This window comes from Hyla sarda, chromosome 2 (assembly GCF_029499605.1).
Source record: "Hyla sarda isolate aHylSar1 chromosome 2, aHylSar1.hap1, whole genome shotgun sequence".
NCBI classification, from domain to species: Eukaryota; Metazoa; Chordata; class Amphibia; order Anura; family Hylidae; genus Hyla; species Hyla sarda.
In genome coordinates this window covers 277,939,055-277,954,115 of record NC_079190.1, presented here as the reverse complement: position 1 = coordinate 277,954,115, position 15,061 = coordinate 277,939,055, and the positions used below count along the sequence as shown (strand labels likewise).

At 47.3% G+C, this 15,061-nt stretch overlaps 1 protein-coding gene across 1 annotated transcript in view; it reads right to left on the bottom strand.

Moving 5' to 3' along the window:
* Positions 1–15,061, bottom strand: part of ZMYM4 (zinc finger MYM-type containing 4) — a 118,427-nt gene that overhangs the window by 61,652 nt on the left and 41,714 nt on the right. Inside the window, 1 exon segment of the mRNA XM_056557205.1 lies at positions 5,344–5,608. Within this exon segment, the coding sequence (XP_056413180.1) occupies positions 5,344–5,608 (265 nt within the window).

Genomic DNA, 15,061 nt, shown 5'->3' with positions numbered 1-15,061 from the left:
ATCTTATCCCCTATCCTTTGGATAGGGGATAAGATGTGTAAGCACCGGAGTACCCCTTTAAGGGTGGGATCACACCACAATTTCACTGTACGGCTGCCGGATCCGATTGGGGGGTAGCGGAAACCGGGTGCTCCCATATCCCAGCCAGACCCGGCCCATATTGAATTCATTTCAATGAGCCGACTGGAGTCAAACGGTGACTCTGGTCAGCACATTTTTTCTTGTATCCGTTTTTCTGCCTGGACCTATAAATGGCATACCACAGTTTTAGGTCCAGTCAGAAAACCAGATACAGGGCAAACCTGTGCCGACTGGAGTCACCGTTTGACTCAGTTCGGCTCATTGAAATGAATTAGATACAGGCCGGGTCTGGCTGGGATACGGGAGCGCCCGGTTTTCGCTCCCCCCAACCGGATCCAGCAGCCATACAGTGAAATCGTGGTGTCAACCCACACTGATACAGGTACCACACAGCCATTCGTCTGTGTACTAGCCAGTGCCACATCCCCCCTGAAACTCCACACTCCTGAGGAAGTCACTCAGTGACGGAACGTGTGGAGGTTTTTCGGACCCGGGCGTATAGGGTGAAATTTGCCCCTACCTTTTGCAGGCCCTGCCTCCTATCTTACCTTATATTTTGCTGGTATCTCTTGCTCATTTGCATATTGCTTGGCACTTTATTTACAGAGATATTGTATGTCATTCTTTGATGTTCACTGTGACACCCCTGCATATAGGTCAGATGGGGGCATAGTATACTGCAATCATTTTATTGGTGGTAGGAGAGCCATACTTTGGCCCTAGTCCGGATGAGACATACACCATGTCTCATCTGTGTGGTGTGGCTCAATTTGGGCCTTTTTAAGTGTTTTTAATTAATTCTGTGTGTCTGTTACATTATTATCAATATTTTTTGTCTTTTTGCTATGTTAATCATGTGCTCTTAATTAAGATTGTTACATTTGCATAAACTGAATATTTTTGGTGTGCTTCCATTTGTACATTATTTCTGGTTTTGTTGTCGTCCTGGCTTCATATAATGTTGGTTAAGCACCCAGTCTCATATACTATTGTCTAGCTGAGCCCCCCTCCCCTTCTTTCTTGACCATCCCCCCTGAAACTGTCATCGTGAAGTGTGGCCTGGTAACGCGCAGGTCAGGCAAAGAGATATGAGAACAGACACAGGCAGCACATAATTGCACACAAGCCAAACGAGTACAGCACCATGCCACTGCAGTTCTGCACTTTTTGCTGTGGATTAATACCAGACAAGGAGATTGAGTAGCGGCAAACCAGCAAATCTCCCCCCTTTTCTCTCCTTAGGTTTTACATGGAGGACATGGGATATATCTGTGATGGGTGCATATATTCTTTCTTTTTAGGTTACCCTCAAGATGGCCAGCTAGAAGTGCATATTTTAAGGCTCTACACTCTAGACCTGGGATATTAATTTGAAAGGGTTTATTTGTTTCTTTTTCAGGTACCGTTGGATGGCTACAGTCCCCTTTATCCCCTCTGCATGCTACAAAATGTGAAAGTGCATTACATCATATACTGTCTGGACACACGGCTGTTTTAACTACTATAGTGGCTGGTCTTACATTCTGCCTGAAATCGTGGTTAAGTTGCACCCAGAGTTTGTCTGTAATTTGTAGGGGTTCTGACAGAAATTCACTCCGCATTCTCACACTCCCACGTGTCTTATAGGTCTGATATTTATTGTCCTTTTTCTACAGTGGGGCAAAAGAGTATTTAGTCAGCCACCAATTGTGCAAATTCTCTCACTTAAAAAGATGAGAGGCCTGTAATTTTCATCATAGGTATACCTAAATTATGAGAGACAGAATGAGAATAAAAAGCCATAAAATCACATTGTCCGATTTTTAAATTAAATTTCTTTGCAAATTATGGTGGAAAAAAAAAGTATTTGGTCACCTACAAACAAGCAAGATTTCTGGCTCTCACAGACCTGTAACTTCTTTAAGAGTCTCCTCTGTCCTCCACTCGTTACCTGTATTAATGGCACCTGTTTGAACTTATCAGTAAGAAAGACACCTGTCCACAACCTCAAACAGTCACACTCCAAACTCCACTATGGGCAAGACCAAAGAGCTGTCGAAGGACACCAGAAATAAAATTGTAGACCTGCACCAGGCTGGGAAGACTGAATCTGCAATAGGTAAGCAGCTTGGTGTGAAGAAATCTACCGTGGGAGCAATTATTATAAAATGGAAGACATACAAGACCACTGATAATCTACCTCGATCTGGGGCTCCATGCAAGATCTCACCCCGTGGTGTCAAAATTATCACATGAACTGTGAGCAAAAATCCCAGAACCACACGGGGGACCTAGTGAATGAGCTGCAGAGAGTTGGGGCCAAAGTAACAAAGGCTGTCATCAGTAACACACTACACAGCCAGGGAATTAAATCATGCAGTGCCAGACGTGTCTCCTTGCTTTAGCCAGTACATGTCTGGGCCTGTCTGAAGATTGCTAGAGAGCATTTGGATGAGCCAGAAGAGTACTGGGAGAATGTCATATGGTCAGATGAAACCAAAGTAGAACTTTTTGGTAAAAACTCAACTCCTTGTGTTTGGAGGAGAAAGAATACTGAGTTGCATCCAAAGAACACCATACCTACTGTGAAGCATGGGGGTGGAAACATGTATTGGGGCTGTTTTTCTACTTAGGGACCAGGACGACTGATTCGTGTAAAGGAAAGAATGAATGGGAACATGTATTGTGAGATTTTGAGTGAAAACCTCCTTCCATCAGCAAGGGCATTGAAGATTAAACGTGGCTGGGTCTTTCAGCATGACAATGATCCTAAATACACCACCCGGGCAATGGAGGAGTGGTTTCGTAAGAAGCATTTCAAGGTCCTGGAGTGGCCTAGCCAGTCTCCAGATCTCAACCCCACAGAAAACCTTTGAAGGGAGTTGAAAGTCTGTGTTGCCCTGCGACAGCTCTAAAACGTCACCGCTCTAGAGGAGATCTGCATGGAGGAATGGGCCAAAATACCAGCAACAGTGTGTGAAAACCTTGTGAAGACTTAAAGAAAACGTTTGACCTCTGTCATTACCAACAAAGGGTAAATAAAGTATTGATATGAACTTTTGTTATTGACCAAATACTTATTTTCCACCATAATTTGCTAATAAATTCTTTAAAAATCAGACCATGTGATTTCATGGATTTTTTTTCTCATTAGGTCTCTCATAGTTGAGGTATACCTATGATGAAAATTACAGGCCTCTCATCTTTTTAAGTGGGAGAACATGCACAATTGTTGGCTGACTAAATACTTTTTTGCCCCACTGTATTTACAGTATCTATGATTTGCACGTATAATGGTGTGCCAAGGGTCTTTTGTGCTCTCAGATAGACTAGCAGTAGATATGATGAGTAAAAATTAGTTTATTAATGTAAAAATATAGTAGGCCTAGCAGGGCGCAATCTAATACTAATAGGGGATAAGTTATACATCCCGGAGTTATCCTTTAAAGGAGTACTGCAGCCTTAAGTGTCTGATCGCGGGGGGGGGGGGGGGGGGGGGGGAGTCTGACCGCTGAGGACCTGGAACTGCTGCGGCTCTGTGCAGCTAATGCTTGTGTCGGCAACCTCACTAAGAGGTTGACAGACATGCCCCCTCCATTCAGCTCTATGGGAGAGGCGGGGATGCACGAATGCTGCATCCCCACCTCTCCCATAGAGATACATGGAGGAGGCGTGTCAACTTCAGCTGCGGCAGAGCTGGGGCCCTGTACAGGAGATTGCAGGAGATCCTGTACGGGGCCCCAGCTCTGCTGTGGCTCTCCCCATGCATGAGGCATGTTGTCCGCAGCTGACACGCCCTGCAGATAGGGGATAAGTTGTCTAAGGCTGCAGTACTCCTTTAATTATCAATAAGAGTTTAGTATTAGGCATCTCCCTTTTCTAGATTAATTTAGTTTTTGTGATATGATTGTTCATGTCCTAGAGACATGTCAAAAGTTTAAATTGTTGTTGAGTGTTCAGACCACGACTGATTGCTAGAATGATCCGGGAAAAGAGTGTGCCGCTGAGTGCGACAGAGACTAACTCATTGATTTACATAGTAAGTTTGTGTTGGTCACATGACACAGAGCCAATAGTGAACATGCTTAGTGCAGACTTCTGGTTTATTATCATGATCAGTAGGGGGTCTAAACAATCTGATTCTGACCAATCAAAACTTGACATGTCTCTAGGACATGTCAAAATGTTTTTTAACCCCTTAACGACGAAGGATGTATATTTACGTCCTCCGCCAGCTCCCGCGATATGCCGCGGGGTCACAAGGTGCCCCCACGTCATATCGGGTCGGTCCCAGCGGCTATCAACGGCCGGGACCTGCAGCTAATACAGGATATCACCAATCGCGGTGATGCCCTGTATTAACCCTTCAGAAGCGGTTAAAATAAATAAAATAATAAAACAGTATAAATAAAAATAAACATGTGGTATCGCCGCGTGTGTAAATGTCCGAACTATCAAAATATATCGTTAATTAAACCGCACGGTCAATGGCGTACGCGCAAAAAAAAATTCCAAAGTCCAAAAAAGCGTATTTTGGTCACTTTTTATACCATTAAAAAATGAATAAAAAGTGATCAAAAAGTCTGATCAAAACAAAAATGGTACCGATAAAAATTTCAGATCACGGCGCAAAAAAGAAGTCCTCATACCGCCCTGTACGTGGAAAAATAAAATAAAGTTATAGGGATCAGAAGATGACATAAAGTTATAGGGGTCAGAAGATGACATAAACGTATACATTTTCCTGCATGTAGTTATGATTTTTTCCAGAAGTACGACAAAATCAAACCTATATAAGTAGGTATCATTTTAACCGTATGGACCTACAGAATAATGATAAGGTGTCATTTTTACCGAAATATGCACTGCGTAGAAACGGAAGCCCCCAAAAGTTACAAAATGGCGTTTTTTCTTCGATTTTGTCGCACGATTTTTTTTTCCCGTTTCGCTGTGAATTTTTGGGTAAAATGACTAATGTCACTGCAAAGTAGAATTGGTGACGCAAAAAATAAGCCATAATATGGATTTTAGGTGGAAAATTTAAAGGGTTATGATTTTTAAAATGTAAGGAGGAAAAAACGAAAGTGCAAAAACTGAAAAACCCTGCGTCCTTAAGGGGTTAAAGTGACAGTTCGCACTGAGGTTAACTGCTTTAATAACACTATTGTCTCCAATAGCCACATTAGAATTCAAAGCTGGTTTGTTTTACTATGACAGCAACTGAATGCATGTTCTGAAAGCAGAGATAAGCTTGATTTGATACTACTTAGAATTGTAGCTTACTTTGAGCAGCTGGAGCAGGTTTTCTTGGCAGCCGGACTTGGCCTGGGGACAGGAGGTGCCGTGTAGCCAGTAAGGCAAAGGGTGGAACAGAAGAGCTGTGTAGATCCCTTACGCTGGTATGCAGTCTGTCCCTTCTGGAGAATCTTTTTGCAGCCTGAACAGGACACTCTGACAGATGGTGCAGGGACAGCAGGAACTGCTGGGATAGGTTTGCTTGCTCCTGGGGAACTCAGAGGTGCTTGCAATCCACTGGAGAGCTGGGGAGCTATGGAAAGACATAAATCACCACGTGGGTTAGCATACTTCGTTATTTTCTTTAGAAAAGTGATAGACTAGTTTGCAGAAATCAAAATAACCCAATTAAAAGTCAAAGAGGTTTGTCCTGTGGATATGCCATAAATTTTAGTATGCGACCACCCTTGGGGAAAGTAGTGTGTTGCACAGTCAATTTGTTTAATCACAAATTTAGCTTGTGTTGCAGTTATCATCTGCATTGCTTGTGCAGGTAAAACACAATGAACCTGAGTTTCACCTGTACATTCTGCACTACCAAATATCACATCCCGTATTAGTTTTTTTTTTCTTTTTTTACAGCACACTGCCCATCCATGTAAATAAACATATGTAGTTTTGGCTGACACCTGGATTATTGCCAGTTGCTACTGTTTAAAGAAAATTTATGTAGAGATTTATCCATAAAAGCTAATGTTAAAAGGAAAATTTCCCCCACTGAAAGTGATAGTTACATAGTTCATAAGGTTGAAAAAAAGACAAGGGTCTTCAAATTTAACCAAAAGCCTTACTGCCTTGATCCAGGGGAAAGCAAAAACACATTATATGGGCTAATGCCAATTGCTCTATACTAAGGAAAGAATTCCTCCCCAAAACCAAATCTGGCAATAGTTCAAAATGTTATAATTTTTAAGGAAGGAATCTTTCTTGATGTTGTGATTGGATCCATTGAACAAGATAATGTGGCAAAGAGTTTCATAGTCTCACTGCTCTTACAGTAAAGAATTCCAGTCTGTGTTGATGGTGAAACCCTCTTTCCTTTAGACATGGAGGATGCCCCCTTGTTATGGTTACCAGCCTAGGTATAAAAAGATCACCACAAAGATTATGGAACTGTCCTTTATATACTTGTACATTGTGATTAGGTCCCCCCTAAAGATGTATTTTCTCCAAATAAAATTACCCTAAGCTTGATGAACCTGTCTTGGTACTGCAGTCCACCAGTTTCTTTAATTACCTTGGTCCCCCCACCTGTGCACCCTCTCCAGTTCAGTCATGTCTTTTTTTTATATGCAGGTGCCCAAAATAAAAATCAACAGTCCTTTTTACTGGTAGTTTTTCTATCTAGCTCATAAAGTTATAGGCAGCAAGATTTATAGTTATAAATCTTGTTGCCTAGGTCCAAGTGCATAACAAGTAGATTTTTTTTTATACTGTAATATCTATTTCTCGGAGCCTCATTGGGGGGGGGGGGGGGGGGACAGGAACCCTGGGTATATGCTGCTTGTCCGCTAGGAGGCTGACCCTAGGCAAAAAAGAAGTTGGCTCCTTCTGGCAGGATATACTCGCCCACTGACTCTGAGTTAATGTGTTTAGTCGAAAAGCAGTAGGAGAGAGCCAAAAAAGAGGAAAACAATGTTGTCCGAGGAATAACCCAGATAAAAAAATACAACCGAGCACCTCACAGAAAGACAACCAACAAAATCCTGGAAACCAACAACAGCTGATGGGTGGGCCCTGTGTCTCCCAATGAGGCTCCGTGAAATAGATTTTACAGTAAGTATAAAAAAAAAAAATCTACTTTTCTTGGTCGCCTACACTGGGGGACACAGGAACCGTGGGACGTCCTAAAGCAGTCCCTGGGGTGGGAAAAGAAAATCCCAGCAAGTGGAACTCAGGCGGAGGTCTGAGCCACCACCTGCAGAAAATTGCAACCAAGCCCAACATCGGCAGATGCAAAAGTGTGCACCTGATAGAATTTAGAAAAAGTGTGCATGGACGACCAAGTGGCCGCCTTGCACACCTGAATCGCAGAAGCCCTATTTCTGACCACCCAAGAGGCCCCCACGGAGCGGGTAGAGTGAGCAGTAAACCGAAAGGGTGGGACCTTACCCTTAAAGCGATATGCCTCCGAAATGGCTGACCAAATCCACCTGGAGATGGTCACCTTAGAAGCAGGAAGCCCCTTACGCCGTCCGTCGGGAATCACAAACAGCGAGTCACAGCGTCGAAAAGAAGAAGCGACTGACAAATAGGCCTTGAGGGCCCGAACTAGGTCCAACTTATGGAAGGAGCGTTCCCGAGGATGGGAAGGATTGGGACAAAAAGAGGGGAGAAAGTCATCCTCATTCAGGTGGAAGGAAGAAACCACCTTCCGCAGAAAAGAGGGAACCAGACGCAGTACCACTTAATCCTGGTGAAGGATTAGAAAGGGAGAACAGCAGGAAAGGGCTGCCAACTCAAAGACCCTCCAAAAAGAGGTAATTGCCATGAGGAAGGCCACCTTCCAAGAAAGGAAAGGAGGAAAGACTTCGTGGATAGGTTCAAAGGGAGAGTCCGGCAAGGCAGACAGCACCAAATTCAGGTTCCAGGGAGGAGTGGGGGACCTGTAAGGAAGAGCCTTGTGGGCCACTCCTTGCAAAAAGGTTCAAACATGGGAGTCGGATGCCAAAGGCCGTTGGAAGAGAATAGAGAGTGCGGACAATTGACCCTTCAGAGTGCCAGATGTGTTTCCAAACCAGCCTGCAGGAAAGACAGGAGATTAGGGAGAGAAAAAAACTGGGAGACAGAGACCTGGCCTCACAGCAGCAAAAGTAAGCCTGCCAGGTATGATTATAAATCCTGGCCGCAGAGGTCTTCCGAGCGCGAAGCATGGTGCGAATAACTTGGGCCGAAAACCCCCTGGCCTTCAACTCCGTGGTTTGTACCGCCACGCTGTTAAACGCAGCGGAAGTGAATTCGGGTGGCAAAGGGGGCCCTGAGAGAGAAAAACGGGCCGATCAGGAAGACGCATGGGAGCGTCCGCGAGGAGGTGGACGACGTCCGCGTTCGGCGTGGCCAATCCGGGGCTATGAGAATGGCGGAAACGACTTCTGCCTTGAGCTTCCGGTTTACTCTGGGAAGAAGAAGAGGAAGCGGAGGAAAGAGATACAGAAGGGAGAAGTCTGTCCAAGGGATCACAAGAGTGTCCACGTCAAGTGCCAGAGGATCCCGGGATCTGGCTACAAAGTGAAGAACCTCAGGCGGGACGCAAACAGGTCAACGTCCGGAATCCCCCAGCGGGTGCATATCGCCGCAAACCTCTCCCCGAATGAAGAGACCACTCCCTGGAGTCACCTGTCGTGCGACTGAAAAAATCTGCCTCCCAAATGTCCACTCCCAGAATATGGACTGCCAAAATCGAGGGAAAGTGGTGCTCTGCCCAGGCAAGAATCCTGGCCGCTTCCGCCATTGCCAAGGCACTCCAGAGGAGTGACTCCCAATGACGAAGGCATAGGAAAATCGCCCTCAGTTCCAGAACGTTAATCAGGAGACGGGACTCCCGGGAGGACCAACAGCCCTGAACCGTCCTGTCCTGGTAAACTCTTCCCCAACTCAGGAGACTGGCATCGGTCGTCATGACACGCCACTGGAGGGGGAGGAAGGAACGACCCTCCCATAGAAGAGTGGACTGAAGCCACCAAAGAAGGGAGTGGCGAACCCGAAGGGACAGCCGGATGGGGCGATGAAGAGATAGGGGAGACTTGTCCGATTGGCCAGTTGCAGGGGACAATACGTGAACTGGGCAAAGGGAACTGCCTCCATGGATGCCACCATCCTGCCCAACACCATCATGCAAATTCTGATTGAGACATAAGTCGTGCAGCAGAGGAGACGAACTCCCGCGCTTAACACACATCTCTTGTCCGCCGGAAGCCGAACCCTGGCACCACGGTGTCAAAGTGGAGTCCCAGGAAAACCAGGGACTGAGAGCGAGAGAGATTGGATTTACAATTCAGCTGAAATGCTCCAAGGTGTGGAGGGTGATGTGGAGGCTTTCCAGGTTCTCTGATAAGGAGAGAGCCTTGACCATTAGGTCATCCAGGTAAGAAAGCACAGAAACTCTCCGAGAGCGGAGGATGGCAATCACTGCAGCAAGGATCTTGGTGATGACCCGAGGGGCCGTGTCCAGCCCGAAGAGCAGGGCCATGAACTGAAAGTGACCGGGAGGAACCGCAAACTGTAGCAAACGCTGATGAGATGGGCAGATGGGGACATGTAGGTAGGCATCCTGAATGTCCACAGAGGACAGAAACCCGCCCGGGTCCATAGACACAATTACTGATCTCAGAGATTCCATGCGGAAATGCAGCAGACACAGGCGACGACTGAGCAGTTTGAGATCCAGGATAGGATGAACTGTGCCTTCCTTTTTGGGGACCACAAAAAGATTGGAGTAAAACCCCTAAAAATGCTCTAGAGGAGGAATTGGCGCAATCACGCCTTGGGACATGAGGTTGTGGAGGGCAGACAGAAACACCGACCAGACCAGGGGACCTCAGAGGGCGGGACTGGAAAAAACGATCCCGGGGAAAACAACAAAAAAGTTCCAGGGTCCTGCAAGTGAAAGGTGTCTCTCACAGCTGACACTAGGCTATCCACCATGTTCAACATACGGGACATTTCCTCCGAATGCGAGGGCAGGTCCGACTCTGTGTCATCAAGTTCTCCAGTAGACTTGGAACGGACAGCATGATCCCTGGAGCGGAACGTATGATCCCTAGAGCGGGACGAGGTGGACCAGGAACCCAGTGGTGGAGACCCTGAGCGGCTCCTGGGTGAACGGCTGCGGGAAAGAGGCTGGCTGCGGCCAGCAGGAGAGGTGGATGAAGAACCGCGCCTCTGAGAGGATGCCAAGGACTCCTGTCTCAGGCGGTAATGAGGAGAGCGCCTGGAGGAGCGGTACTGGAAAGCCGCCGAAGTGTCCTGGACAGATGGCTGCAAGGGGGAACACTCCAGGGCGGTAGGCACTACCTGCGACACCCGTGCCAAATCGGAGATGGACTGAGAAAGGGAAGAGGCCCATCCTGGAAGGAGCTCAGGGGCCACACGCACTGGCGGACCGTCCTGAAAGTCGGTAAGGGGAGGGCTGGGTCGCACAATAGTGCAGGCAGAACAACCCCAACAGAAGTAGTAGGCGACCAAGGCAGGGGCCACCGGCCAGAGAGGGGCATCGGGTCTGGGGTCGGACATGAAAACATTTGACAGACAGACAGGCAACAAGGAGCAAGCTCACCCAGGTTCCTGTGTCCAGAGACTGTGGAGAACAGCAGCAGATGCAGCAGCAAGGGAGAAAAGAGAGAACCCCTGAGGAGAAGGATACAGGAGCACAGGGAGGAGGCGTCAGCTGGGACCTCCAGAGCACACGCTGGCTGGAGATAGGACCAATGATTGGATAGCACAGCACGGGGGGGCGGGGGAGGGGGGGGGAGGGAAGCCAAGAACCACAGCTGAGACCTCCGGAGCATGGCGGGCCATGGAGCGGAGCCAAAACTAGAAGGTGCCGGCCACGCACTTATATGCCTTGGCACCTGAGGCTGAAATAGAGAAGTGCCGGGGAGCGGGGTCGGAGTGGAGAACTAAAGACAACCGGCCCCGCTCCTATGAACAGCTGCGGCTTCGAGCATGGAGCGCCCAACCGCCGCAGCAGAATGCGCACGGGAGACACATATTGCCGCCGGCACTGATGAGAAGCCGCAGCTGTACGCTGCGGCCGCCTAAAGTGAAAATAAAAAGGTGCATCCGGGACCCCATGGCGGAACGCAACTAAAGCACTCAGACTGATGCCTGTTAACCTCCCCTCCCCAACCCCCCCCCCCCCCCCCCCCTCCCTCAATAAAGTTCCCTAAATATAAGAGTCCTGTGCCCGAAGATGTAAACCAAAAATGGGGCAGGGGGGGAGGGGGGGGAATGTGATGCTTACCGCTGAGGCATGACATACTCCCCTAAGGTGTCTTCAGCCAGTATGGTGCTATGCTGCATGGCGAGCAGGGGCATAAGGGGGAACCGGACCCAGGGTCGACCACCTGAAACTGGCCGTTGGCGAGGGGGGTTAACAGTACATATCTTATGTGCCGTGCCCCTACCTGGCAAATGGGAGACCAGGCAGAACTCTGCTCCTGTCCTCCCAACCTATGAAAATGAAAAAAGGAGAGAAAAGCTAAATGGAGTTAACTAGAGAAATAAAAAGAGCAGGTCTGGAGATCTCCAGACCTGCGTATGCCTCCTACTGACACTAAGCTAAAACTGATTATCTCAGAGTCAGTGGGCGGGTATATCCTGGTGGGAGGGGACGACTTTTTTGCCTAGTGTCAGCCGCCTAGTGGACAAGCAGCATATACTCACAGTTCCTGTTTGCCCCAATGTAGGCGACCGAGAAATTACATTTGCCATTTCTCTGCCCAAGCTTCCAGGTTCTCCAGATCCATCTGTGGAATGATGTTATCCTCTGTGTCAATTAACTTACAGAGCTTGCACTGTCTTTTTCTCCGTCTTTTCTCTACAAAAATAACGGCTGCTATTGAATACAATGGGTTCCCATCGGGATCAGTTATTTGCCGGTATGCTCTGGCAAAATTACGGCCGGTGATGTAAAGTATTTTCCAATCTGTGAAAAGTGCCATACGCATGCGCGAGTCTACGCTATTAGCGTAGGCCTAGCGTAGGTTACGTTAGTAGCGTAAACCTGCACATGCGCAGTAGTAAATTTCGCTTATTGGGAAATACTTTAGATCATAGGCTTACGTTAATAGCTTATCTCTCAGCGTAGCCGTGGAGAAACCTAGCGCGCATACGCAGGGTTTTTAGCGTAAGTTACGAAATTAGCTAAGAGATAAACTATTAACGTAAGCCTATAATCTAAAGTATTTTCCAATAAGCTAAATTTACTACTGCGCATGCGCAGGTTTACGCTACTAACGTAGCCTACGCTAGGTCTACGCTAATAGCGTAGACTCGCGCATGCGTATGGCACTTTTCACAGATTGGAAAATACTTTACATCACCGGCAATATTCAAAATAAAAAGAGGGAGTTTGACGGACGAATTTGCCGGAGCATACCGGTAGTGTGAAAGAGGCCTTATCCTACTTTAACCCCTTCACTCTTTGGCGATTTTTAATTTTTGCACTTTTGTTTTTTCCTCCTTACCTTTTAAAAATCATAATTTTGCACCTAAAAACCCATATGATGGCTTATTTTTTGCGCCACCAATTCTACTTTGTAGTAGGGATGTCCCGATACCATTTTTTTAAGACGAAGTACGAGTACCGATACTTTAATTCTAGTACTTGCCGATACCAAGTATGAGTACTTATATTTTAAAGGGAATCTGACAGCAGGGTAACCCGGTTTCTGGCGCTGCTTACCGTATGATATGCGAGTCCTTGTTGTGTACAATGGAGGCGGTTGCTGTAGTATGAGCCAAGATTTCTCTCTTCTCCATTGGACAGAACAGGGAATTTGCATTGGCGGCGAGACCGATGTACACATGGTGAGCAACAGTAGAAACCGGGTCACCTGCACTATCTACCTATAAATTCAAGTTAGTGCAGGCGACTCTGCTGTACGTTTGTCTTTAATAGTAGGTAGTATCCCATTGCAGACATTAGCAGCAGCCCCCAGGCAGTCATTAGTAGCAGCCCCCATGTAGACAGCAGCTCCCCTGTAGACCTAAGTAGCAGCCCCCCTGTAGACAGTGGGCCCCCATTTAAACAGCAGCAGCAGCCCCCCCCCCCCTTTAGACCACAGCAGAGCCCCCCCTCGTTTAGACAGCAGTGTCCCCCAATGAAGGCTACAAGAAAGATTTTACGGCGAGTACAAGAAAATCTCCTTTTGGGGGGACACAGAGGCCATGGGACATCCCAAAGCAGTCCCTGGGGTGGGAAAAACAACTGCCAGAGAAGGGAAGATCAGCCCAGAGATTGAGCCATAATCAGGCACCCAAAAAAGTGGTCGAGGCAAAGAGGAAACCAGAACCCAGCCACCAACCACCTGGCAGCCCCCACAAGGAAGGAACTGAGCAGATACTGGGGTCCGACAGCCGACCAAATAGACAACCAATGGTCGCCCCGGAGGCCTGCTGCTCCAAACCTGTCCTGGCAGGGGAGCAGAAGACACCTCTGAGGAAGGAGCTAGAGAGGGTTGGCCGAAACACAGAAGAGAGAGATAAGAGAAGCTCTAATGCAGAGATTGAGCAAAGCAAGACAAACATGGCAAAAGAGAAACATGCCGGGTAGGCATGAAGGCCAACTCAACCGTAGGACAGAGGTTGAGGGGGAAGAACAATAGCAAAACAGCTGAGCACGCTCAGCAAGAAGGCAAAGCTCAGAAGGCGGATACCATAGCCGCCAGAATCGGACGAAGGAGAAGCAAAACTCACGTACAGTCCCGAACGCCTGACGAAAACTGCCAGAAAGAAGGCTAGGGCAAGAAGCACCCGCCGAAACCCCAAACCAACAGGAGTAGACTCAAAACAGCAATCCTAGGCCACTCAGCTCAAAACCTGGTAGAGGAGAACACAAGAGTACTCCGCACAGCCACAAAAGTGGGAAATAAAATGCGACAAGGTGGACTGCGCACGTGGAGACGCACGAAACAGCCAGACTGGGCAACCAAGCCCATAACCCCGAGACCCTAAATAGACTGGAGGGGAGGAGCAGAGCCCACCAGAACACTGTAGCCGCCACCCAGGGAAAAAGAGGGACCCATGTCCAGGAAGAAAAGGAGGGACCCTGGAGTCCCAACCAGGAGAGACAGAAAACCTCAAGCCATAGCGAACACACCGGCTGAGCACCCAGACCGGGGCAGGACATGGAGCCGCAAGCAAAAACCGCCGCTACGGAGAAACAGTGGAGAAGGGCAGGACCGGAACTCTGCCAAGGCCAGAGACAAACTCCCAGGATGGTGGAAGTTCCAGGAACAACTACTCCGGAGCAAAAGGCATGGAAAAGAACCCTGGCTGCGAGCCCAAGGCAAGGAGAGCCTGAAAGGGCAAAGGACCAAGGGACAGGGAGGAAAGAAAAACTAAACTTTAGACTAAAACTAGGAAGAAAAAAAAAAAACTAAGAAATAAGACCAGGTCTGGAGAGAGCACCAGACCTGTGTCTGCCTCCTACGGACACTAAGCCAAAACGAATTAGCTCAGTGCCTGTGGGCGAGTATATCCTGCTGGGAGAAGCAGACCTTTTCTGCCTAGTGGCAGCAGCATAATACCCAAATTACACCTTATCTTTATTCTGTAGGTCCATACGATTAAAATGATACCCTACTTATATAGGTTTGATTTTGTATTACTTCTGAAAAAATCTTAACTACATGCAGGACAATTTATACGTTTAAAATTATCCTTTTCTGACCCCTATAACATTTCTATTTTTCCATGTACGGTTTTTGCACCGTGATCTGAGTTTTTATGAGTACCATTTTTCTATTGATCAGACTTTTTTATTATTTGATTTATTAAAATAAAAAATTACCAAAAATACGCTATTTTGGAATTTGGAATTTTTTTGCGCGTACGCCATTGACCGTGCGGTTTAATTAACAATATATTTTTATATCCAAACAATGTAGATAGAAAAAGCGGAGCACTCACCACATTAGGCTTCTCGATTGCGATCAGACTTTATTCATGTAGTCTTCAGGGGATACGAGCAGGGGTGTGCGGA